Source organism: Anguilla rostrata, chromosome 13 (genome assembly GCF_018555375.3).
Source record: "Anguilla rostrata isolate EN2019 chromosome 13, ASM1855537v3, whole genome shotgun sequence".
Lineage (NCBI taxonomy): Eukaryota > Metazoa > Chordata > Actinopteri > Anguilliformes > Anguillidae > Anguilla > Anguilla rostrata.
The window spans coordinates 40,785,447-40,810,051 of record NC_057945.1 but is presented as its reverse complement, the minus strand read 5'-3'; the positions used below and the strand labels follow the sequence as shown (position 1 = coordinate 40,810,051).

At 48.4% G+C, this 24,605-nt stretch overlaps 2 protein-coding genes and 1 long non-coding RNA gene across 6 annotated transcripts in view; 1 reads left to right on the top strand and 2 right to left on the bottom strand.

The window, feature by feature from the left end:
* Positions 1 to 2,652, top strand: part of ppfia4 (PTPRF interacting protein alpha 4) — a 97,310-nt gene extending 94,658 nt beyond the window's left edge. The window contains exon 29 of the mRNA XM_064306040.1: positions 1,361 to 2,652. Within this exon, the coding sequence (XP_064162110.1) occupies positions 1,361 to 1,410 (50 nt within the window). The 3' untranslated portion in view covers positions 1,411 to 2,652. The remainder of the gene's footprint in view (positions 1 to 1,360) is intronic.
* Positions 2,183 to 3,102, bottom strand: LOC135238265 (uncharacterized). Of its 4 annotated transcripts, XR_010325081.1 has the most exons (6): positions 2,977 to 3,102; positions 2,740 to 2,907; positions 2,565 to 2,654; positions 2,447 to 2,532; positions 2,361 to 2,403; positions 2,183 to 2,319 (listed from the first exon to the last, which is right to left on the bottom strand). It is a non-coding gene; the product is annotated as an uncharacterized LOC135238265 (long non-coding RNA). The 4 variants fall into 4 exon arrangements; XR_010325083.1 differs by having other exon boundaries at positions 2,490 to 2,654; XR_010325080.1 differs by having other exon boundaries at positions 2,361 to 2,532.
* Positions 3,103 to 6,648: 3,546 nt separating this feature from the next.
* myog (myogenin) lies at positions 6,649 to 10,864 on the bottom strand. Its single transcript, XM_064305922.1, has 3 exons — positions 10,053 to 10,864; positions 8,202 to 8,307; positions 6,649 to 7,299 (listed from the first exon to the last, which is right to left on the bottom strand). Exons 1-3 carry the CDS (start codon positions 10,569 to 10,571, stop codon positions 7,178 to 7,180), a joined length of 747 nt encoding a protein of 248 aa, XP_064161992.1. The 5' UTR covers positions 10,572 to 10,864; the 3' UTR covers positions 6,649 to 7,177.
* Positions 10,865 to 24,605: the final 13,741 nt, after the last annotated feature.

Sequence of the window (24,605 nt, the reverse complement as noted above, 5' to 3'; positions counted from 1 at the left end):
GTAAAGTTCTCCTCACACACAGTAAAGTTCTCCTCACACACAGTAAAGTTCCTCTCACACACAGTAAAGTTCTCCTCACACACAGTAAAGTTCTCCTCATACACAGTAAAGTTCCTCTCACTCACAGTAAAGTTTCTCTTACTCACAGTAAAGTTCTCCTCATGCACAGTAAAGTTCCTCTCACTCACAGTAAAGTTCTCCTCACACACAGTAAAGTTCTCTCAAGTAAAGTTTCTCTCACACACAGTAAAGTTCCTCTCACATGCAGTGAAGTTTCACACACAGTAAAGTTCCTCTCACACACAGTAAAGTTCCTCTTACACACTGTAAAGTTCTCCTCACACAGTAAAGTTCCTCTTACACACTGTAAAGTTCTCCTCACACACAGTAAAGTTTCTCTCACTCACAGTAAAGTTTCTCTCACACACAGTAAAGTTCCTCTCACACACAGTAAAGTTTCTCTCACACACAGTAAAGTTCTCTCAAGTAAAGTTTCTCTCACACACAGTAAAGTTCCTCTCACATGCAGTGAAGTTTCACACACAGTAAAGTTCCTCTCACACACAGTAAAGTTCCTCTTACACACTGTAAAGTTCTCCTCACACAGTAAAGTTCCTCTTACACACTGTAAAGTTCTCCTCACACACAGTAAAGTTCCTCTCACTCACAGTAAAGTTTCTCTCACACACAGTAAAGTTCCTCTCACACAGTAAAGTTCCTCTCACACACAGTAAAGTTCCTCACGCACATTCCTCCTCGGCTTTGCTGTGAGCGCTCTTTTACTTCCTGCCACTGAACCGCCATTTGCATGCAACCTCTATGCTGCTGCACAACAGCTTATGTTTCGCAGATTATTTTACTCAGACAATGCCAGCTAGACCTGTGAGTGACTCAGTTCAGTGCTGCACAATGTTGGCTTTGTGTGATTCTTGGACTTATATACATGTACAGAACATAAACTCATAATATCCTGAAAATCCTGGTGAATTGACTGGAAGTCTCCTGACTAAATTTACTAATACAAAATAAAAATACTAATCTCAAAAGTTTTACCAAACCCTTTTAGCCAGTCTTTGAAAACACTCAGATACTGTAGCTAGCGTAGTCTCAATGTAAATATATACGGTTCAAAATGTGATATTTGAAAGTTGAAATGATCTAACGATTAGGTGCACCTTATGACAGCAGAAACCGTGGTGCATCGTGGCGATGGACAAATGTGTCTCAGAGTGTGTGTTAATGTGGTGAGGTGTGTTTGCCGTGTTGGTGAAGTTTATCTCTGTCTCTGACTCTCTCACACAGTGCAGGTGTGTTTGCCGTGCTGGTGAAGTTTATCTCTGTCTCTGACTCTCTCACACAGTGCATTCCCACTACCTGTATGGACACATGCTCGCTGCCTTTCGAGAGTGAAATGCCAAATGTGAAGAGGCCATCTCTCGGCTCCTGGGAGTGCTGTGAGCGTAGAACCTGCCGACTGGCCCCATTCTCCAACTCTGTGCAATAGGGGAGGTGAAATGCTGACCACTGAACCTTGAACTTTGAACTCTGAACTTGGGGGGGGGGGGGGGGGGTGCACTCTTGCGTACCTGCTGTGAAGGAGACCTCAGTCACGACAGTAAATTTCCAGTATTTCCAGTTACCTAGTTGCTGTAAGTGTGGTTCAGATTCTCCCTGTTTTAAGCTGGTGTATCTCGCCCTGTAGTCTGTCTTTCGTGGTATATATCCTGTGTGCATCTATGGTATACAGTATATAAGACCCCACCCCCCTACCGGTTATGCAAGGTAATAATTATTTTTTCTCTTTCTGTATATAAAATGGATGACATATGTTTTTATAGAAATATATATGGAATTTAAATTATATTATTATCGTATGAAGACTAAAGGTAGGTCTTAGCTGGTGACTGTTTCTGTATGTTGGACCTCTGTTCGGTAGACCTGTGTTACCTTTGTCTGTTTTAAAGATGACGGTGTGAGTAGTTGTTTCATCTGAGGAGTAATGTTTTGTGAATACTGCGATGACACTTACCCGTGGAAATCGGTCATTCCTCAAACCTCAAAGCGTTTATTCAGCTCAATTATCCTTCCCCCTATTTTTTATAAATGCAAAAACATGATCAAAATAGGTGTTTCGCTGCTGTTCTATCGAATGGAGGACAGTTGGGTATAAGAGGTGTGTAACCGGGGGGAAAAAGCAATACTCTTTTATATCAGCTGCATTGGGAGATTTCAGAGCCTATAAGGTGCTGTGAATGCAGAGAATCTCATGTCAAAACCTCACTGTCATCTGCCCCATAGAACTGTGGGAATTGTAGGAACCTCACTCATCCGTCCCATAGAACTGTGGGAGCTGTAGGAACCTCACTGTCATCCGTCCCATAGAACTGTGGGAGCTGTAGGAACCTCACTATCATCCATCCCATAAAACTGTGGGAGCTGTAGGAACCTTACTGTCATCTGTCCCATAGAACTGTGGGAGTTGTAGGAACCTCACTGTCATCTGCCCCATAGAACTGTGGGAGTTGTAGGAACCTCACTGTCTATACTGTGGGAGTTGTAGGAACCTCACTGTCATCTGCCCCATAGAACTGTGAGATTTGTAGGAACCTCACAGTCATCTGTCCCATGGAACTGTGGGAATTGTAGGAACCTCACTGTATCGTCCCATAGAACTGTGGACTGTAGAACCTCACGTCATCTGTCCCATGAACTGTGGGAAGCTTGCTAGGGAAACCTCACTGTCATCCTGTCCCATAGAACTGTGGGAGCTGTAGGAACCTCACTGTCATCTGTCCCATGGAACTGTGGGAGTTGTAGGAACCTCACTGTCATCTGCCCCATAGAACTGTGGGATTTGTAGGAACCTCACAGTCATCTGTCCCATGGAACTGTGGGAATTGTAGGAACCTCACTGTCATCCCCCATGAACTGTGGAGTGTAGAACCTCACTGTCTATACTGTGGGAGTTGTAGGAACCTCACTGTCATCTGCCCCATAGAACTGTGGGATTTGTAGGAACCTCACAGTCATCTGTCCCATGGAACTGTGGGAATTGTAGGAACCTCACTGTCATCCTTCCCATAGAACTGTGGGAGCTGTAGGAACCTCACTGTCATCTGTCCCATGGAACTGTGGGAGCTGTAGGAACCTCACTGTCATCTGTCCCATGGAACTGTGGGAGTTGTAGGAACCTCACTGTCATCTGCCCCATAGAACTGTGGGAGCTGTAGCTAACGTGCTGCTTTGCAATAGACAATGACATTCAGGTTTGGTCACCTGTGCATCTCAGTCATGACACTGTACCAGGGCCTGCCCCTTCCCGCCACTGAGGTGAATCCCTGAAAGTGGATCTGAGATACACATGGACTCTAAGCCCCTCCCCTTCCCCCTCCCCCATCATGAATATTAAGTGCAGACTAAATTGAAGTGTGCTGTATGTATATTCTTTCCCGCCAGTGTGTAAATGATATTCTGAACGTTGTATCGTGCTCTTGTGGCAGCTATAAGTACTGTAAGTGTATTTTATGCCAAGTGTGAATCAAAGCTGAGAAATGAAGTCATTTTTTGTTATTAACATGGTGTGCTGTATTAATTGTCCAACAAATGACTGTGTATATACCTTTTTATATTTGTATTATTTATTTTTATTGAATATTTATTTAACCAGGGTAGAAGTCACATTGAGACACCTCTTTTGAGAGTGAACCCTGGAGCCTACAAGTCTGTGGACATGACATTGAGATGACATTGACATGACATTGACATGACATTGACATGACATTGACATCATTAAAGATCTATAATAATTTCTTATGTGATCAGGAGGCAAATCTCAATTCAGGAGTTTATTTTTTTTTTAAGTGCTACAGAGCTCTGTTGTTCGATGAGAGAACTGGTACGACTTTGACAATCAACATTTGGGGCGACATAGCTCAGGAGGTAAGACCGATTGTCTGGCAGTCGGAGGGTTGCCGGTTCAAACCCCGCCCTGGCATGTCATGTCCGAGCAGACACCTAACCCCTAACTGCTCTGGCGAATGAGAGGCATCAATTGTAAAGCGCTTTGGATAAAAGCGCTATATAAATGCAGTCCATTTACCATTTACATTCACACCTGCAAGCAGACAAGGACCCGACTCCCAGCCAGAACCAGGTGAAGAAACGCCCGTACTGACCCACCTCACCCCCAAGGGAAGGTTTGTTGGAGGTTCTGTGCCAGGCTTGCCTTGTGAAAATGATGAAATGTTTAGTTTTTTGTGCACAAGGACATTTCCAGTCTGACAATAAAAAAGGCTCTGGGCCAGTTTCCCAGACTCATCCTAGACTAAAAGAAAATTTCAACAATGATCAGCACTGAAAAACATGCAGTCTAAGACTAGGCTCAATTTGTGTCCGGGAACCCAGCCCTAGAAAACAGAGTATCAACTTCTGATGACAAAGCGGTTTAATTTCATCTTTGATGGTTTTTTTTGTGTGATGGTCGTTGAATGCTTCTAGATTATGCATATTTGTTGACTCATAGCAGCTGTGACCTGCTGAGTTTTGGAGTGACCACCGTTCCCCAGGTGTATTCACCTCTGGAGCCCGGCATGGACTCCCCGTCAGATCCTTTCAGCGTTTGACCTGTCAGTCATATTTGAATGACAGGACCCTGGTTACCATGGCGTTATGCTGTCTCTGGGGGGAGTTCACTCACAGGGGGCCATTTGGCAAAGCTGCTGTTATCTATAGACCACACCCTTTAGTTATATTCCTACAAGAATGACATCTTGATTTCTACACAAAATGTTTGATAATTGCCACAGATACTGTCAAAGCTATGGTCCTGGATTGGTCTGGAGAGCAGAGCTTTCTTTATAATATGTTTTCTTACACGGGGTTGGAAATTGATAGTATTTTCCTCAGAAGTGAAGTTGATCTTATTGTTTCCTTAGCTCTGATGTTTCGCTGTTTCACATGCACGCAAACATTGATAATAAAGAAAGCTATGATTCGCTAGCGTAGTACTGGCATTTTATAATGATATAGATTTAACTCCGTCCCAGCATATGAAACTGTGCAAATGTTTTGTGATCCTCATTTCTCCTTTATTTGCAGTTTAATTTATTCTATTTCAGATTAATAATGTTATAATGTGGTAATGAATGATCATAACTTATCTCTGGTGCAGACATTTTTTAGATTGAATCTGAAAGAAAATTTGGTCCTTGAAGATTTGGGTGTAGAAATATCAAAGTGACTGTCTTGGGAAAAATCCATGTTATGTTTGTGCCGTCTATACCGCAGAAATGGAATAAATGGGCTGTAAGGTGCATAATTTCCTTCGGTAAAGTTAATCTGATCTACAGGGGAGAAAACACAAACAGCAGCACCCACAGTCTGTTCCGTCTGTCCTTCACGTCACTCAGTGGCCAGTCTATTGTTCTGTCTTTTTGTGTGAACTTCACAGATTGTAGTGACTGTTGTGAGTTACTGAAACACGTGCTGCCATCTTTAAGGTCTTTAAGGTCCAGGTGGTGCTCTTTGGTCTCTCTAGCTCGCAGTGGAAGGCCCCAGGGTTATTAGTGCGTGTGTCGCAGCGCACAGTTGAGAAAGGGTCGTTTGTGTCGCCCTTGTGGGTCTGCCTGGCCCACAGTGAGGGGTGAGGAATGGCTGCAGCTGAGGGGGGCGTCCCTCGTTCTTTGGGGAGTGGGTGTAACGCGCTTTATAAGAGCACTGAGCCATGTCTCCCAGCAGGCCCTGTTGTGGTCATTTGAGTAGCCGCTCGCTGTGAGCCTGAAACCCGGCAGCAATGCTACACCTGCCAGAGCTATGAGATCTACAACAGGTGCTGCTGCCCGTACTGAACAGGCCTGGCTCCACCTCCCAGTAGAGCTGCTCTGAGTAAACCCTGAGTAAGTGTAGCTCCGCCTCCTGAGTAAGTCTAGCTCCACCCCCTGATAAAGCTGCTCTGAGTAAACCCTGAGTAAGTGTAGCTCCGCCTCCTGAGTGAGTGTAGCTCCACCCCCTGAAAAAGCTGCTCCACACGCTGTGACCCTGAATAAGTGTAGCTCCGCCTCCTGAGTAAGTATAGCTCCACCACCTGATAAAGCTGCTCCACACGCTGTGACCCTGAGTAAGTGTAGCTCCGCCTCTTGAGTAAGTGTAGCTCCGCCTCCTGATAGAGAAATTGAAAGGTCTACATTTCAGCCTCTGAGTTCCAGTTGAATAGTAAATGTTAACCTGTAATTGTGAGATGAACTGTTGACAGCTTTTTAGAAAATGGTCCTAGATACCCCATGAAGGTCACTGTTTGTAAGGAGTTTTGCACGTGTTTTACCTGAGGTGGCACTATATGAGTACATTAAGTTATTGAGCATTGGGTATTAAATGCTTCCCCTTTGGTTTGCTTTGCAGTCTGGTTTCTAAGGGATAAACCTGTAAAACACATGTTGAGGAGATCTGTGGAAATCCATGTGCTTCTGTTTAACAGGACACCTTAGGCCTCTGACTGAAGATGGTCTTCAGTGCTGCGTTGTACCTTTAAAAATGTTTGATTATGTCCTTAAATATAAAGATTATTGTCAGAATAAATTACTGATCAATAAAACTGATAAGCAAAGCGAATTGTGTTGGCTGTATTTGAATCAGACAAATACATTTTAGAAAGGCTTTATAGAAATACACGTCAATCTTTATTATAAAAATCAAAATAAGTTAGCAAAATAAAGAATAAAATAGCAAAACCACTCTGTAGAAAATAGGGAAGTATGTACATCACTGGCATTCATATCTGGTTTAAATTAAGCAGAAATTGGTCAAACTGCAGTTTAAAATGTTGGCCCCAAGAATTTTACCCTTTTTTTTTTCTTTTTTTTTAAAGCATAACAAACACACACGCAAATAAAATCAAGAATGAAAAGGGGAAATGCAAAACAGGAAGTCGCTCTCTCTTCTTCTGCGTTAAGGAGAGGTGAGCTTCCTGTTGAGCTCCTCTCATTTTCCCACATAAAAACAACGAACGTTATAAAAATGGACCGCGGGCTTCGATTGGAGGAAAGGGGCAGTCGCAGCCCTTTGGACCGCGGGCTTTGATTGGAGGAAAGGGGCAGTCGCAGCCCTTTGGTTGTGTGAGAGCTGATCCTGTCGCTCTGGTCTCTGGACGCTTCGGATGGGGGGTGGGGGGGGGCGGGGGGGTTTATTTGGAAATGTCCCCTGAGTAAGCTGGGGGGGCCCCCTCCCCCGCCGCCGTGATGCTGTCCACGATGGAGGTGAGGGAGCGCAGGGTGGGCTGTTCCAGCGAGTCCTCGTTCAGCATGTCTGCGAAACGCACAAACACAGCGGGCCCGGGTCAGGCTTCCTCTCCCCCCGACACATCCCACCACATCGTCCTCTCCCCCCAACACATCCCACCACATCGTCCTCTCCCCCGGACACATCCCACCACATCGTCCTGTCCCCCCGACACATCCCACCACATCGTCCTCTCCCCCCGACACATCCCACCACATCGCTGCAGTGGGGCGGCAGTGTAGGATAGTGGGTATGGTGCTGGTCTCGTAACCTGAAGGTCGCAGGTTCGATTCCCAGCTAGGACACTGCCGTTGTACCCTTCAGCAAAGTACTTAACCTGCATTGCTTCAGTATATATCCAGCTGTATAAATGGATGCAGTGTAAATGCTGTGTTAAAATGTTGTGTAAGTCGCTCTGGATAAGAGCGTCTGCTAAATGCCTGTAATGTAATGTCAAGTTCGCACTCATTCCTCTGTGGCTTTGCTGTGAAATCAACCGCTCGTATACAGTGGTATTTCTGCAAAGTTTTCATTATTTTCACTTTGCTCTATAGCCCTGTATTATACGTGAGGTTGTTTATAAGCAATGCATCATGGGAATGAAGGTGCAGTCCTGCATCCAAAGCCAATTTCAACTAAGTGGCGAGTACTTGGAGGAAACCGCCCTTTGATTGGCTCTTCAACCAAATTAAACTTGGAGCAAGTGCTTGACTGGACATATCTGCAACAAGGATTGGTCAACTGATTGAAACCTGAAGACATTAGGAATTCGTGAGGATCTTGATGTTGAGAGGGGATATGGAGATTTGTGGGCGTACCCTCAGCTGTGGTGCTGTAGGCGGGCGGGTGTTTGGTGAGGGGGGAGGGGCAGGGTGTGTTTGGTGAGGGGGGGGGGGGGTGTGTTTGGTGAGGGGGGGGTGTGGTCGTACCCTCAGGCATGGTGCTGTAGGCGGGGCCACAGTGATCTGAGGCGCTGCTCCACTCTGGACTGCTGCAGCAGGTGCTGCCCGAACCCGGATCGCTGCTGGAGGACACCTGTCAAAAAGGGGGGGGCAGGGGGCGGGGGGGAGCAGCCACACATGCCTCCGTCAGTCATGTCAGGCTCAAACGCAGACCTTGTGTTTCCCGTCCTGAGCGTATTTCACCGCTGCGCAGCCTCCACTGAACGTACCGCACTGAGGCAGAATTCTAGGGAGCGCTGTTCTTTGAGCTCGCAAAGAAAAATCGATGTTCTGCAAATATTAGCGCTGGCGCTTAGCTCCACGAAGCTCAGCGGGCCTGGTGCGCGGCGGGCACTTAGAGCAGAGCTGAGTGTGTGTCAAAGGCTTGGCTGTGACACGCTGCAGGTTATTAATATTCGCTGTGAGGTCGCGGTCAGCCTGTGTGTCGGTACACTCCAGGGAACTCGCTGCTTTCCTGTTTGCTGCTGTTTGCTGATGAGCTTGAGTCGTGTGACATGTATGCTCAGGGACTTGCTAATTCATAGATAAACTGGTATAAAAAAATTGTAGCCAAGAATCTGTTTCCAGCGCAGTTTTACGGCACGCTGATTATCGCGAGCTCCCCGCGGCTGAGGGTGAGTAATTAGACGACTGCGCGTCTGCGTGAGTTTATCTCCATGACAACTCGACGTTTTCTCCCCGGGGGTGACGGCTGTGACGAACGCGTTTTCCTCGCGTTTTCTTGCGAGTCCCATTAAGACGCCGTTGTCCTGGGTACCAAGCACTCCAACCAGAAAGCCGTTTCCAGGGAATGTCAAATTTTTAATTTCATGTTTTGAAAAAATGTAATCTCTTTCCCGTTTGTCGAGATGTTGACACCCGAAGCAACAAAGATTAAATATGAAATATGATATTAGCAGAGAAGCTGTGAGGACATTTATCCCTTTTTATCCCATAATTAATGCTGTTAATTCTGCCTTTTTCTGTTCGTTGTTATTGGAGGCTGCTCTGCTGTGGAGATTTGATTTGATAGTGGATTCAAGCGCGTTGTTTTTACTGATAATTACTAGCAATGCCTGTCAGGTTATGAAAGCGCGGATACAAGTTCACGTGTCATCTTCAGCTGTGGTGATAATCCGTTCCCTGCAGAGCCAGCTCTAGAAAATCATTTCTTTCCTTCAAAGTGTCGCAGGGGGGCCGAAAGTGACCGAGTGGACTCCCCAGTTCCATCCTTCTATTCCCCGCTTGTACATTACATTACATTACATTACAGGCATTGAGCAGACGCTTTTATCCAGAGTGACTTACACAACATTTTCACACAGCATTTACACTGCATCCATTTACACAGCTGATTATATACTGAAGCAGTGCAGGTTAAGTACCTTGCTCAAGGGTACAACGGCGGTGTCCTACCCAGGAATCAAACTTTTGACCTTTAGGTTCCTTACCCACTACACTACACCATCTCCAAAACCCCTGACTGTACCCCCCCACCCCTCTGCTGTCTCTGACAGCACCCCCCCAACACACACACTCTCTCTCACTCACACACACACACACACACTCACACACTCTCTCACTCACACACACACACACATACTCACACACACACTCACACACTCTCTCTCACACACACACTCATACACTCTCTCACTCACTCACACACACTCTCTTTCTCTCTCTCTCTCTCTCTCTCTCACACACAGACACACACTCACACACTCTCTCTTATTCTCTCTCACTCTCTCTCTCTCACTCACACACACACACACATACTCCACTCTCTACACAGCACACCACATCTCTCTCTCCACACACACCCCCGCCCCCACTCACCCGCTGGGCCGCGGGGCCCCTGTAGTGCAGGCCGGGCTGGGCGTGGTCCTGCTGGTTGAGGGTGCTGACGAGGGCCTGCAGGCGCTGGATGTACTGGATGGCGCTGCGCAGGATCTCCACCTTGGGCAGCCGCTGGTTGGGGTTGAGCAGCGTGCTCCGCTTCAGCGCCTCGAAGGCCTCGTTCACCTTCTTCAGCCGCCGCTTCTCGCGCAGCGTGGCCGCCTTCCGCCGGTCCATGGTGACCGAGCGCCGCTTGCACAGCTTGCAGGCCCAGGGCAGGCACTGTCCCGGGCAGTGCTCCTGCGGCGGGGACAGCCCGTCCGCCGGGGACGCCTTGTCCTCCAGGCCCGCCCCCGCCGACAGCATCCGGCCGTCCCCGCACAGCCCCAGGGCAGCCGGCCGGTCCTGGTACCCCCCCTGCTCGAACCCCCCCGGCAGCCGCGAGGGGAAGTAGTTCTCGCCCCCCTCGTAGAAGCGCTGGTCGGGGAAGAAGTACGGGTTGGTCTCGAAAAGCTCCATCGCGTGGCGGGCCGGGCCGGGCTGGGACGGGACGGGACGGGCGAGAGGCGTGTGTGTTCCTGGGCGCTACGGGGCTCCTGCGCTGGCGTTTGGGCGATGTGTCCCGTGGAGCTTGCGCTGAGGAGGGTCTGTGTGCAACAACTGCTCTCACCAACTGCCCCGGGGCATTTAAAGCCTCTGCCTGCCGCTACATCAGTGGGTTAAATTTAGCAGCGCCCCTCTCAGTAACCCGACCCCCCGTTTAGCTGTTGCTTCACGTCTCTGTTCGGGCCCTGGTCTCCCGGGACCTTTTCGGGGGGCTGGTTCAGTTCAAGCAGCAGCGGCGCCCCGCTTGGGACGGCAGAGGAACACGATCTGAGCGCCGTCGAAAATCAAAAAGACCGCATGAGGAGTGGAGAGACGGCCGCGTCTTAATCCCCCCCCCCCCACACACACACACCACCCACACACACACACACACACCCCCCACACCACACACACACACACCCCGCCCCCCACACACACACACACCACCACCCCCCCCCACACACACACACCACACACACACACCACCCCCACACACACACACACACACACACCACCACACACATGCCCCACACACACACACACACCACACCACACCACCCATACCACACACACACACACCCCCCCACACACACCACACGCCCCCATCTTTCATCTGAGACACAACACCACTATGCCCGGCTGTACTGTATCTGAATCAGTATTTGATCGTTCGCCTCGTGGTGATAAATCATGTGGTAAAGGTGAATGTTTAATTCCTAATGAGGATTAATGTGCAGTATTCCATTCTAAAGGCTGGGCCGTTTACAGTCACTAGTCCCTGCTGGGTTCCTAACGGTCATGTGAAGGTCTGAATATGGCGACGCCGGCCACTTCATTACTCCGTGAGTGACTCAGCTGTGTCTGCTGCAATACTGCTGTAAAACAGAGTGATGTTCAGAGGCATTACTACAGACAGGGAGGGTGTCTCACCTCACCCACTGGCTCAGTTTAATGTTTTTATTACCCCCCACACTGCTTTATGTTTATCTGTTGTGTTCCCTACACCTAAATGTGACGGTGCGTTTCGCCCTCACGCTCGTCTCTCCCCCCTTGGCTCTCCCAGACAGCAGCAGCGGGGGCGAAGCAAGGAAGTGACCCGCTGCCCCCGTGCCTCAGATACCAGCTTTGATGGCTTCCCCTCTCTCACCTAATTAATGCCCTTCATTAAGAGTAGCTGCTGGCTCCAGTGCTGGATATGAGGTTTCAGTGTGAGGGGGTGGGGGGGGGGGGCTCTGTACCGTGATTTTGATTTGATGCGTGTGACAGGTTGAATGGCCCTGTGCTGTAGTGGGTTGAGTGTCCCCTGTGCTGTAGAAGGTTGAGTGTCCCTGTCTGTAGCGGGTTGAGTGTCCCTGTGCTGTAGTGGGTTGAGTGTTCCTGTCTGTGGTGGGTTGAGTGTCCCTGTCTGTAGCGGGTTGAGTGTCCCTGTGCTGTGGCAGGTTGAGTGTCCCCTGTGCTGTAGCGTTGTGTCCCTTGCTTAGCGGTCTGAGTGTCCTGTGCTGTAGCGGTTGAGTGTCCCCTGTGCTGTAGCGGTTGAGTGTCCCCTGTGCTGTAGCCCAGTTGAGTGTCGCCTGGCTGTAGTGGGTTGAGGTGTCCCCTGTGAGGTGCAGGTTGAGTGTTTGCTGTCGTGTGGCGGGTTGATGTCCCTGTGCTGTAGTGGGTTGAGTGTCCCCTGTGCTGTAGCAGGTTGAGTGTCCCCTGTGCTGTAGCGGGTTGAGTGTCCCCTGTGCTGTAGCGGGTTGAGTGTCCCCTGTGCTGTAGCAGGTTGAGTGTCCCCTGTGCTGTAGCAGGTTGAGTGTTCCTGTCTGTGGCGGGTTGAGTGTCCCTGTGCTGTAGTGGGTTGAGTGTCCCTGTGCTGTGGTGGGTTGAGTGTCCCTGTGCTGTAGTGGGTTGAGTGTCCCCTGTGCTGTAGAAGGTTGAGTGTCCCCTGTGCTGCAGCAGGTTGAGTGTCCTCTGTGCTGTAGCGGGTTGAGTGTCCCCTGTGCTGTAGAAGGTTGAGTGTCCCCTGTGCTGCAGCAGGTTGAGTGTCCCCTGTGCTGTAGCGGTTGAGTGTCCCCTGTGCTGTAGCGGGTTGAGTGTCCCCTGTGCTGTAGCAGGTTGAGTGTCCCCTGTGCTGTAGCAGGTTGAGTGTTCCTGTCTGTGGCGGGTTGAGTGTCCCTGTGCTGTAGTGGGTTGAGTGTCCCCTGTGCTGTAGCAGGTTGAGTGTCCCCTGTGCTGTAGCGGGTTAAGCTGCTCTGCTGTCATGGCGATTTGAGTGGCTCTGCTGTCATGGCGATTTGAGCGGCCCCGCTGCTGGCTGTCAGGTTAGAGAGTGATAGATGGACACGGATGGTGTGCTGGAGCACAAAGGGGTTAGTGTGTGCGGCTCCCGGGGCGGGGGGGGGGAGGGGGGTGGGTTGGGAGGGGGGCGTGTCCGCTACACCACCAACACGCCGTCACTGCCCAGGGGCACAGGGGTCGCCATGGGGACGCAACTGCCCCTTTGAAGATTTACTGTACAGATCAGTATTGATTGCTGTGGTACACAGGGTGGTGGTGGGGGTGGGGGTGTGGTTCAGCGTCTGATATTATAGCCCCTTCGGTCTGTTCCATGAAGAATCATCCACAGTTTAAACCTGACAATGTTAACTTGTTTTATGAGTGCCAAATTGTTTTTTTATATATATAACATTTTATTATGTGACTCAGAGGGCACACAACTATTGGCTCGCAAAATAGTGTTTATTTTCCTCCAGGACAAAGGTGTTAAATTTAAGTATTATTTGTTCCCTCCTGGTCATATAACCTATATATTTATTACACATTTGGGTTTAGAGCTTTCAATTAACTTACAGCTTAAATGACTGTGGTTTGGTTATATTTTGGGAGCACTTAGAGTGGTTATTTAAAACTAGAAGCGTGCCTCTGACTTGTCAGGGAAAAGTACCCTTTGTGTGTTTGTTTCCGAGTGGTAAATTCTCATGGAGACGGAAACCTCGCGGGCCGGGGACACCTGTCCTGCTGCTCAGCGGGAATAAATAGAGCAGTTCTGCGGAGGTTTGGCCTCCCAAATTCGCTTTATTCCATCGCTCCATTACTCCATTGAGAGCGCCGCTAGTCATGTTTAAGTATAGTGTAGCTTTTTATAAGCTTCTGACATTAATGAAAGCTGTGAACTGTAAACGGTAATTTAAAGTGTAAACTAAATTTAGGTTTTCAGTGAACAGACTTTGCTGCTTGAATGGCAGACTGACAATCTGAGGAAAAAAGCAGATTTTTTGAGGGCTTTTGACTGAATAGTGGACTAGATAAAAGCTACTGGTTGATGCTCTGATGGTTGCTGCAAAAACAATCATGGAGTAATTCTGTATGATAAATTTGTGCTTGTTGTACTAGTGGAATGAGAGTATTTACTTACAGGTGGAATAACAGTATTTACTTACAGGTGAAATACAGTATTTACTTACAGGTGAAATAACAGTGTTTACTTACAGGTGGAATAACAGTATTTACATACAGGTGAAATAACAGTATTTACTTACAGGTGAAATAACAGTATTTACTTACAGGTGAAATAACAGTATTTACTTACAGGTGAAATGAGAGTATTTACTTACAGGTGAAATAACAGTGTTTACTTACAGGTGGAATAACAGTATTTACATACAGGTGAAATAACAGTATTTACTTACAGGTGAAATAACAGTATTTACTGTGTCCTGTGACTGATATGTGTGACATAAAAGAAAAGGGATATTTATTTAGCGATATTTAATTTCCCCTGTTTGTAGCCTCCATGTCTTAGATGAGGCACCCCTGTCCCAGCAGCCTGTCCCGGGACAGGGCAGGGGAACCTCGCTGCAGTGAAAGTGGCAGACGGGACGTCCGGCTGACCGAAAGTCATTTGGAGACGGTACGGCGGGGGTGAGTGAGGGTGCCACGCGCTCCCCTTGCTGACTGACAGGTCACTGCCAGCGACCGGCCCCCGTTTGGGCGGTGACGAGCAGCAGCACATTGCGGGACAGCTGGGGGGGGGGGGGAGGGGGGAGGGAGGGGGTGAATTGGCTTCTTGTGCAGAATGTCCAGAACGTGGTCACATTAGTCCGGGAATGTGGCCTCCGCTCTCGTGCTCGGCTCGTCACCCCTGGAACAATATTATGCTGCCCTGTTACCGACGCCCAAGCCAGCGCTGGTCGCCGTAGTGACGGTGACAGATGCTCCGCTCAGCGTGGGTCGCCATGGCGACCGTGCGCCAGAGTTCTGCGTTCGATCAGCGTGACTGTGAGAGTGTGTGTGTGTGTGTGTGTGTGTGAGTGTGTGAGTGTGTGACTGTGAGAGTGAGAGTGTGTGTGTGTGGTGGAGTGTGTGTGGTGAGGTGAGTGTGTGTGTGGTGTGTGTGAGAGAGTGTGATGTGGTGGTGTGTGTGAGTGAGAGTGTGTGTGTGTGTGTGGGGTGAGTGAGAGTGTGTGTGTGTGTGTGTGGAGTGAGAGTGGTGTGTGTGGTGGTGTGGGTGAGTGTGTGTGTGTGTGTGGTAGTGTGTGTGGTGGTGTGTGTGGTGTGTGTGTGAGGTGTTGAGAGTGAGAGTGTGCATTCACTGACACACACACACTCACACACACTCACACACGGACACACATACACACTCACACACACACACAATCACACACACTCACACACGGACACACACACACGCACACAATCACACACACTCTCACACACGCACACACACTCACACACATTATAAATCCCCTGCAGTAAGTCTGTGCTGATGAAGCAGGCTCTAACTGAGCATGTGCACAGAGTGTGTTGGTGTTTCAATGTGACGGCGTATCGTTAGCCTGGGCTAACGGGCTGTGGAGCCACTGCAATGCTAACCAGCGCGGCCGCATTCTGCTCTGTCAGTTCCTCCCTCTCATTGACTACAGGGAGGTGTCGGTGCCACACCTCTCTGGGCACTAGAGCACAGCACTCTGCCCCCGGCGGCCTCGGGTTCAAATCCAGTTCAGCGCCCCTGTGCTTCGTTCCAAGTCCGTAACAGGAGCCGTGCGCTCTAAGGCTAGCGTGTGTAGCATTCTGCCGAGCCTCTAGGCCAGGATGGCATTCTGTCTGTTATATTGAGGCTTTCATTAAACAGGAAAGAGTCTGGCAGGTTTATTTGCCGGATGACAGGTGTGCAAGCAAAGCTTTATTTGTTGTACGAGAGTTTCGTCCCGAATCAAGTGCACTTTACACTCGGTACATATTGAAGGCTCTTTGAAGCTATTTAATAAAGGGGGTCCATATATTGTATTTCAATCAGGATGGGGGGGGGGCAGGCATTATGGTCATGATACTAGGCTAAGTTTGTTTATATACAGTGTATGGGACAAGCAAAACCTATCCAGTCATTTTTTTAGGAATTTAGAAATGCCACCTGGTCTAATATTTTCAGGAAAATGTAATGGTCAGCCCATTCAACGTAATTGTTTTATAACTTTCAGGGGGACACAGTTTGTAGAATGTAAAGACGGACTGGTACAATGTTCCTATGATGGCTATAAACGATATGCTTGAGTAGGAGAGTTAAAGCGAGCCACACGCGGTGCAGCTGAAAAGGACCTTTTTTGGGGAGAACTGGTGGGCTGGGGGACTTCTTCCCCCTCTTCCCTTTCGCCCCTCTTGTATTCATTCACTTTATTTAATGAAATGCCAGTCAGGGGAATAGTAAAAATAGTAAACATTTTATTTTGTGAAATACCTTGATCACCATTGTTTTTTAAAACATTTTTATTGTGTAAATGATCACACAGTCTACTGCCTCAAACACATGTAACATCACTCTTATCTTTTATTTAGCGATAGCATTTCATGTATAATGGCCTATCTCATTTTGGCTGGAACATAGATCAATGCTGTTGCATTATTAAAGACAATGGAAAGTTGAATTTAGGAGTCATTTGCTTATTTGGGGCTCTGTGGCCTAGATTTCCTCCGGGTGCATATTGACTATTTTGTGGAAGTTTGAAAGCTTCACTGAAGTCTCTGGTTTTCAATTTACTTCCACATGTGACTAGCGGGGGGTATAGAACTAGACTAGATGTGATTTGTACGTGATTTGTGTTTTTGATTCTGAGATTATTCCGTTTTTTTTAAATGTATTTTTGTGGGGAGTTCTGAGGGTTCATCGCCATTCTTGTCCAATTCCTCTGATTATCCAGAGTGTCTGTACTTCCTGTGCCAGCTCCAGAGTGTCTGTACTTCCTGTGCCAGCTCCAGAGTGTCTGTACTTCCTGTGCCAGCTCCAGAGTGTCTGTACTTCCTGTGCCGGCTCCAGAGTGTCTGTACTTCCTGTGCCAGCTCCAGAGTGTCTGTACTTCCTGTGCCAGCTCCAGAGTGTCTGTACTTCCTGTGCCAGCTCCAGAGTGTCTGTACTCGCTCCAGGTGTCTGTACTTCCTGTGCCAGCTCCAGAGTGTCTGTACTTCCTGTGCCAGCTCCAGAGTGTCTGTACTTCCTGTGCCAGCTCCAGAGTGTCTGTACTTCCTGTACCAGCTCCAGTGTGTCTGTACTTCCTGTACCAGCTCCAGAGTGTCTGTACTTCCTGTGCCAGCTCCAGAGTGTCTGTACTTCCTGTGCCAGCTCTCATTTTAAGGCTCCCATTGACGCTTTTCATAACGAGCAGGGGAGGCGTTTTACACGTTCTGCAAGGCTTCCAGAAAGCCTTCTAAGTCGGCGGAACCGGTAGTGCCCTCGGGCCTCGTGACAGAAAGCCAGCGCTTGGCTTTGTCGCGCTTTAATCCTGTACAACAAACAGAATGGCAGAAATGTGCGCTTGCAGCTGTCCGAGTCTCAGTGCGAGTGGTGTCATGTCACCGCGGGGATTTCTGTGCCACAGCCAAACCTCACCCGCGGAAGGCATCTCCAGCCCCCTCGCCCTCTCTCTCTCTCACTCTCTCTCCCTCTCACACCCTCTCTCTCTCACTCTCTGTTCCTCTTTCTCTCTCTCTCACTCTCCCTCACACACACCCTTTCTCTCTCTCTCTGTCTCTGTCTCTCTCTCTCTCTCTCACACACACACTCACTCTCTCTCTCACTCTCTCTGTTGGTAAATAGTTCCACTGAAACTATGGGCTGTGACTTTGCATAGTACTTGTAATTAATACTGGTTGGTTGTACGTTTCAATTGGGATGTTTCTACCTCTGGCATTAGCAACTTTGCAACACAGAATTACCAGTGGTTCTCTGTTATGTTTTCATAACTCATTACAATGACATTACATAAACACCATAATATCACTGCCCCAGAGATTAATACTGCAATGGGATAAGACATAGCGATGGAGTTACAAGCCTAGTGAGCAAGAATAAGTGCTGGGATTTGAGGAAAGGATCTCTGTAAGGTGAGGAGAAACTGGGTAAGGGCCAGAATATATTGAAATAAAGGTCTAGTTAGATCCTCCTGTTAAGCCTTTAAGTGCTCATTTTCAGCAACTAATTTAAGGCAGAGGTGCTTTGTGCTACGGGTTCTATGGTTCGGAGCATTGCTTGTTGACATACACAAGCAATGCTCTGTGACATAAAGGTGTTGCTTTCTCTTAAATTCATCATTCAGAATTCAGTCTGTTGAGTCCTCCCTGTCCTGGTCCTGCCAGAATTGCAAGGCTTCTGTTGTCAGGGCACCATGATTGTGGGATGGTCTCATGCTATAAAGCTGTTAGGACAAGAAATATTATGCTTTATACAGATTATACAGACCAGCCTCAGGAAAAAATATTAACAAGCTATTGCTGAGAAGCTGTGTAAGTAACTAGGATTTGTTTTATTGAAAATAGATAGAAGCCCACTTCTCCCACAACTTGAAAAGTTTAATCAGTAATGTAGCTGCAAAAGTACTTTATTTGAGTTTTGATATTCAGACAGTACTTGGTGATTTGGTTAAACTCAAAGATAAAATATTGTCTGTTTTGACAAAGTCTATTTTGACTCTGTTTAATATCTATTTTCAGGATTATTATTATTATTATTAGTTATTGTTATTATTATTCATGTTGTTGTTGTTGTTGATTATTATTATTGTTGTTATTATTATTAGTGCTGTTGTTGTTGTTGATTATTATTGTTGTTGTTATATTGTTGTTATTATTATTATTATTATGTTATGCAGTTTTTTTCCTGTTCTGCACAGTGGCCGTGTGTTCTGCTCATGAAGGGCGCTCTTGACCCTGTGAGGTAATGGTGGAGGAGGCAGCTGTTTGTTCCTGTCCCACCTTGTCAGATGCAGGGCTTTCAGCCAATCAGAGAGCTGCGCTGGACTGAGGCCCTGTAGGAGAGTTAATGGGGCGCTCATCTCTGGCTATAGCGCCTACTGAGCGTCTATGGTGAGGGAACCCCACTGGGGTCCCACAGGGCCAGAGATACATGCCCTTTCAAGCCCAGAATCCGGGAATCTGGTTTAAACCGGATTGAACTTGTTTTGCTGAAGGCGATTACAGCAGTTTGTGGAATCTGTTGGGCGTCTAACAGGCAAGAATGAGCTTGCCCTCCTCTCACCTCGTGTGAATGACAGTTATTTTGGCCATTTTGTTAGAACTACTTTAGGCCCTGCGAGCTTCCATGGAACACAAGCGTGTCCACTTCCTCTTCCTCTGCCGATGCTGTTCCTTTCCCCGCTGTTTTATTTCGCTGTGGTCCGGGGCAGCCTGCGCTGCTCAGCGGGGGCGTGACGCGCTCTTCACGCCCCGTTAAGTCTGGGCTGGGGGGTCCTGTAATGGAGCCATAAACACACCCCCCTCCTTCCCAGGCCGGCCTGTCCCCCCCACACCTGTCAGGACACCCCCCTAATGGAGCATCGTGGACAGGTCATTCATCTGCACAGTAATTCAGCTGCTGGGGAGCTGCCACCCACACCTTAAAGCTGATCAGCGATCAGTCACTGAGCTGCCACCCACACCTTAAAGCTGATCAGCGATCAGTCACTGAGCTGCCACCCACACCTTAAAGCTGATCAGCGATCAGTCACTGAGCTGCCACCCACACCTTAAAGCTGATCAGCGATCAGTCACTGAGCTGCCACCCACACCTTAAAGCTGATCAGCGATCAGTCACTGAGCTGCCACCCACACCTTAAAGCTGATCAGCGATCAGTCACTGAGCTGCCACCCACACCTTAAAGCTGATCAGCGATCAGTCACTGAGCTGCCACCCACACCTTAAAGCTGATCAGGATCAGTCACTGAGCTGCCACCCACACCTTAAAGCTGATCAGCGATCAGTCACTGAGCTGCCACCCACACCTTAAAGCTGATCAGCGATCATCACTGAGCTGCCACCCACACCTTAAAGCTGATCAGCGTCAGTCACTGAGCTGCCACCCACACCTTAAAGCTGATCAGCGATCAGTCACTGAGCTGCCAACCACACCTTAAAGCTGATCAGCGATCAGTCACTGACCTGCCACCCTCACCTTAAAGCTGATCACATCAGCACTCTGCTCACTAGAGCTGCCAACCACACCTTAAAGCTGATCAGCGATCAGTCACTGAGCTGCCACCCACACCTTAAAGCTGATCAGCGATCAGTCACTGAGCTGCCACCCACACCTTAAAGCTGATCAGCGATCACTCACTGAGCTGCCACCCACTGATCAGCAATCTGTCACTGCTGGACAGGTGTCACGCGGAGGTAACACACCAAAGGTGTTTACTTTTATTTATTTCCATCACTCTGGAAAACTGGCCATGGATTCCAAACAGCTTCTGAAAAACTCACAGAATTTGGCGAGTTTGAGTCTGGGCCGTGTCATTGCCTGGCGGTGATTTGACGGCTGCAGTGGGGGGCGGGTTGGGGGGGGGGGGCGTTGAGGTCAGACTCAGGGCCTCAGGTTACGACTGTACCAGTTCCCCCCTCTCCCGTTGCTACCCAGCTTTGTACAGCCAAACTGCCCTTCACCCCTGCCCCTCACTCTCCTGTAGTACAGTGTGTGCGGCTCAGTCTCATGGGAAAGAACATCTGAGGAGGGGTGCATGGTTCAGTTACAGCACAACCTGCAGGGGCGGGGGTGCTACAGCACTGTAAAAAGAAAAAAGGAAAGAGGAAAAGAGGGAGGAGTCTTGGCCTGTAATGACAACATCCCTTAGCTACTCAAAGCCTTCATCACATCCCAACTTGTATGTGAAGTATGAGGATATTCTAGACTTTGAGATGGAATATAAAACATGCACGGACACACCCATGCAAGTACACACGCACCCACTCATGCACGCACCCAAGCAAGCATGCACCCACGCACGCATGCATGCATCCGCACACCCACACACCCACACACCCACGCGCGCACGCACGCACGCACACAGAGCAGTCTCATGGGTTGTGTAAAATTGTTTGTGTGGAAACTATGTGAGCGATGTCCTTAAACGCGTCGGCCCTCCAAATGGAGATTCCTGTGGGGACAGAGAGGAAAGCGGACTCCTCTCAAACTTTATCCCGCAGAATAAAAATACCGCCCGCCGCCGCTCTGCTCGCCCCCCCCCCCCCCCGGGTTAAATCTGGCCCTGGGCGGCGATGACCTTCTCCCGTGTCAAAAGTAGGCGGAATGCGGTGGATTGGTTTCGGGAAAGGCGACATAGCTGACCGCCTTCGCGAAGGAAAGTACGCTCGTATCTACGCAGATTCGGTTACACGCTTCCAGACCCATAAACAGACAAAATATGTAAACACAACAGGAATGCACACACACACACGCACACACACACACACACACACACACACAAAACTGGGACACATGCCGTGGCAGTCATATCTCTCAGCGATGTGAAAGTGAATGGATCTGATGTAGAGATGGCGGTGATTAAAAATGAACAGCCAGGGTAATCACAGTTGAGTTTGTTTAATTCATTGTCAGCTGCTACGGTTTCTATCTGGAGGTCCAAACTCTGCGGCCATCTTCTCAACCCCAGGGCGGGGAGTGAGGTCACCGGGCCGGTTTAGTCCCATTGGTTCCCACAAAGAGGGCGCCCAATGGTGAGGGCCTGAGGGGGCGGGGCTAAGGCGCGGGTTGCCTAGCAGAACGGGCGCTCCCTGGCTTCGTGCGCAGCGTGCCGCCAACGCCGTGGCATTTCCGTTGGCATGCCGCGACCACAGCGACGCCCCGAATCCAGGCTAATCTGTTTTTCCACTCCCCCCCCCACCCCCCACCCCCGCCAAAACCCCCCCGGATCAGCAGGTTTTAAATAACCCGCCCCCGCACTACTGTCCGCGAGCCGCGCTCTGCTCCCAGAATGCCCGGCATACCCCCTCTTTAGCGCCCCCCCGGGCTCTTTAGGCCCCGCCTTGCCCCCCCCCCCCCCCCGGGCTCTTTGTGTTTCGCTCCCGACAACGGAGCAGTTAAGGGAGAGGGGGCGGGGCTTAAAAAGGAGAACATTTGAGCCTAAGCCTTCAGTAAACCCAGGAAACAATGACACCTCTATAAGCCCAGGAAGCTATGACACCTCAGTAACCTGTGGCATGAATGGAGGACAGAGACGGAAATTTGTTTTGCGCAACCTGAGGATTATCCTAAAACCTGAGAATCCAGCATTCAACATTCTGTATGAAATAGATCGTTTAGTAACAAGGATATAGCCTGGACAATAATGTTGAGATTAAGGGCCATTGTTAATTTTAATCCAGCTCTTAATGTTGAAATCAAGAACCATTGTTGAGTTCATAATGTTAAGATTAAGGACGAAAATCAATTTAATCCAGCTCATAATATCCTCATACCACTGCTGTAAAGATGTTGGATATTGTCAATGTTGCTACATCATCGCATAAATATTCAAAGACTGAATGCAGTGATATAGAGCAGTGGGATCTTTTTGAGAGACTGCTGGTGCGTACGACGGTGATATGGAGCGTGTAATCTGTATGAGGCGGTTGTGTTTCATACTGCATACAGTGTTAGAGCGTGGTGTGATCTGTGTTTCAGGTTGAACGCAGCTCGCTGCCTCTGATTGGCCGAGCTGGTGACGTATGAGCCTGACTCAGTTCTCACCCCCCACAGGACAGGAAGGAAGGATGACAGAGAGGCGATGACAAGCTGCCCCCCCCCCCCCCCCATCGATGCTACTTCCTGTCTGAGGGCCACGGTCCCACACAGCTACAATCCCCCCCAACCCACCCGCCCCCCCCCCCCCCTGTGATTTTGGAGTTTGCCAGAATGTGCAACACGTGCAGCTGAAGTTTCTGTTTCTCATCTGTTTCACCCCACAGTTTGTTTACTCCCCTGTACCTAAGGAGAGGATTTGGGGAGTACATTCAGACTGAACTGTACATAACTGAGATAAACCAATAGGGAAGTATTAATATTAATAACACAGGAATGTTCACATCCATTATGTGAAATTAAGTCCATATTAAGTTTTCATTTTGTGAATTATTTTATAGTTGTGGTGGGAGCCTGTTACTGGTTCATAATAGCATAGCAGAAGTTCAGACTCTTGGATAAGTACATGCTGTTTTATTGCATAATACGCTGTGTGTTCTGTTTTAAAATGCTGCTGCAGCATGTTTGAATACTCCAGCAATGTGAAAAACATTCCAGCAGTCTGAAGCATTAGCAGACATTGGTACAGTTAAGTGGTCAGTGCGTGGGTAGTGGTGCGGTGTAAGGCTAGCTTGCAGGTTTGAATCCCAGGTATGGCACTGCCGTTGTACCCTTGAGCAAGGTGCTAAACCTGCACTGCTTCAGTGAAAACATCCTGCTGTATAAATGGATACATATGCATGCCGTATATAGCAGATATGGAAGAGGATTCTATTTAAGAAAGAGATCAGACATTAATCATCTGAACCAATGTTGTGATAACAGATTGCATTGAAATTTCCTGCACTTTAATCTGCTATAAATGTAAAAAATTATATCCACGTCATAATTTATATATGCATTTTCCCTACGTCTTAGGGAACCAGACCATAAAAACCACAAACAAGTTTACTTAAACCACAGTCACGTTTTCATGTTCACCGGTACATGCGTTTATGATAAAAGGAGGAAGGAAGTTTGCTGTATGTACATGTATGCTCCAAATATTTATAAATCTGTCATGTGTAAATAAATCTGTCTCTCAGCTTATTCATTGGTCCAAAATGGCCGCCATATTAATCTGGTCCAAAATGGCCACCATACTTCCCTCAGGTGGGTGCGATGTGTTGGTTGTGTTGAATGTGACTCACCCCTCTGCTTTAAAAAGCTTTCAGCTGCAGGAGAACCAGTCCATAGTAATGTATGGTACCAATAAATGGTACCACTGGTACCAATCCATTGTAATCAACATTCAGACAGAAATGATTCATTGTCAGGAAATTAATGGTAAACACCCAGAATGTGAAATTAAGCACCTATTACATTCACATTATGTGAAATTTTTATGTTGTGAAAAATCCCACATAACGGGAATTTAATGGGTACTTAGTTTCAGATGAATGTGCGGATCGCATTAGAAGTCTGTTGATGTTCAGTCCCTCTGAGTCTTTGATGATCAGAAACAGACAGCGAGAGACAGATGGATGTGAGGAAGAGGAGTTCTGTGTTGATGAAGGCAGAAAGCTCGCGCTGAGCGCTTATGAAGCGAGGCTTGGCGATGTGGGACAGCGCCACACGCTGCCGACGTGTGATTTACCGCACAGCTGTGCCGTGATTTCAGTCGGGCAGCGCTGAAAACGTTCTGCGTATCACACAGATTCTTCAGGCCGGCACACGCACGCCACCAGGTCTTTCAGAGCGAGCCAGGAGAGAGTCACACTCTGACACCGCCTAATCTGGACTCTGGTTGCTTTCAGACAGGCTTTGCCAAATGCAAGGGATTAGCTTCGATGCACTGCTTCACCTGCATAGTCTTGTCCTCCATTAAACTTCGGGCCGAAACGCAGTCCTTGTAAATGGTGGACGTTTTCTGCTGAGGAATAACCAGCTAGTGTCACTGCCACCCATGTAAAATGCTTCACTGTGGTACCCAGTTAAACCTTTGAAGAGT

What these genes read in the sequence shown, in the direction of transcription:
- myog (XM_064305922.1), bottom strand. Translation starts at nt 10,571, where the DNA reads ATGGAGCTTTTCGAGACCAACCCGTACTTCTTCCCCGACCAGCGCTTC. An exon ending in GGGGCCCCGCGGCCCAGCGG is followed by an intron (nt 8,308 to 10,052) that starts GTGAGTGGGGGC and finishes CCTTTTTGACAG; the next exon opens with GTGTCCTCCAGCAGCGATCC. An exon ending in CTACAGCACCATGCCTGAGG is followed by an intron (nt 7,300 to 8,201) that starts GTACGACCACAC and finishes TGCGTTTCGCAG; the next exon opens with ACATGCTGAACGAGGACTCG.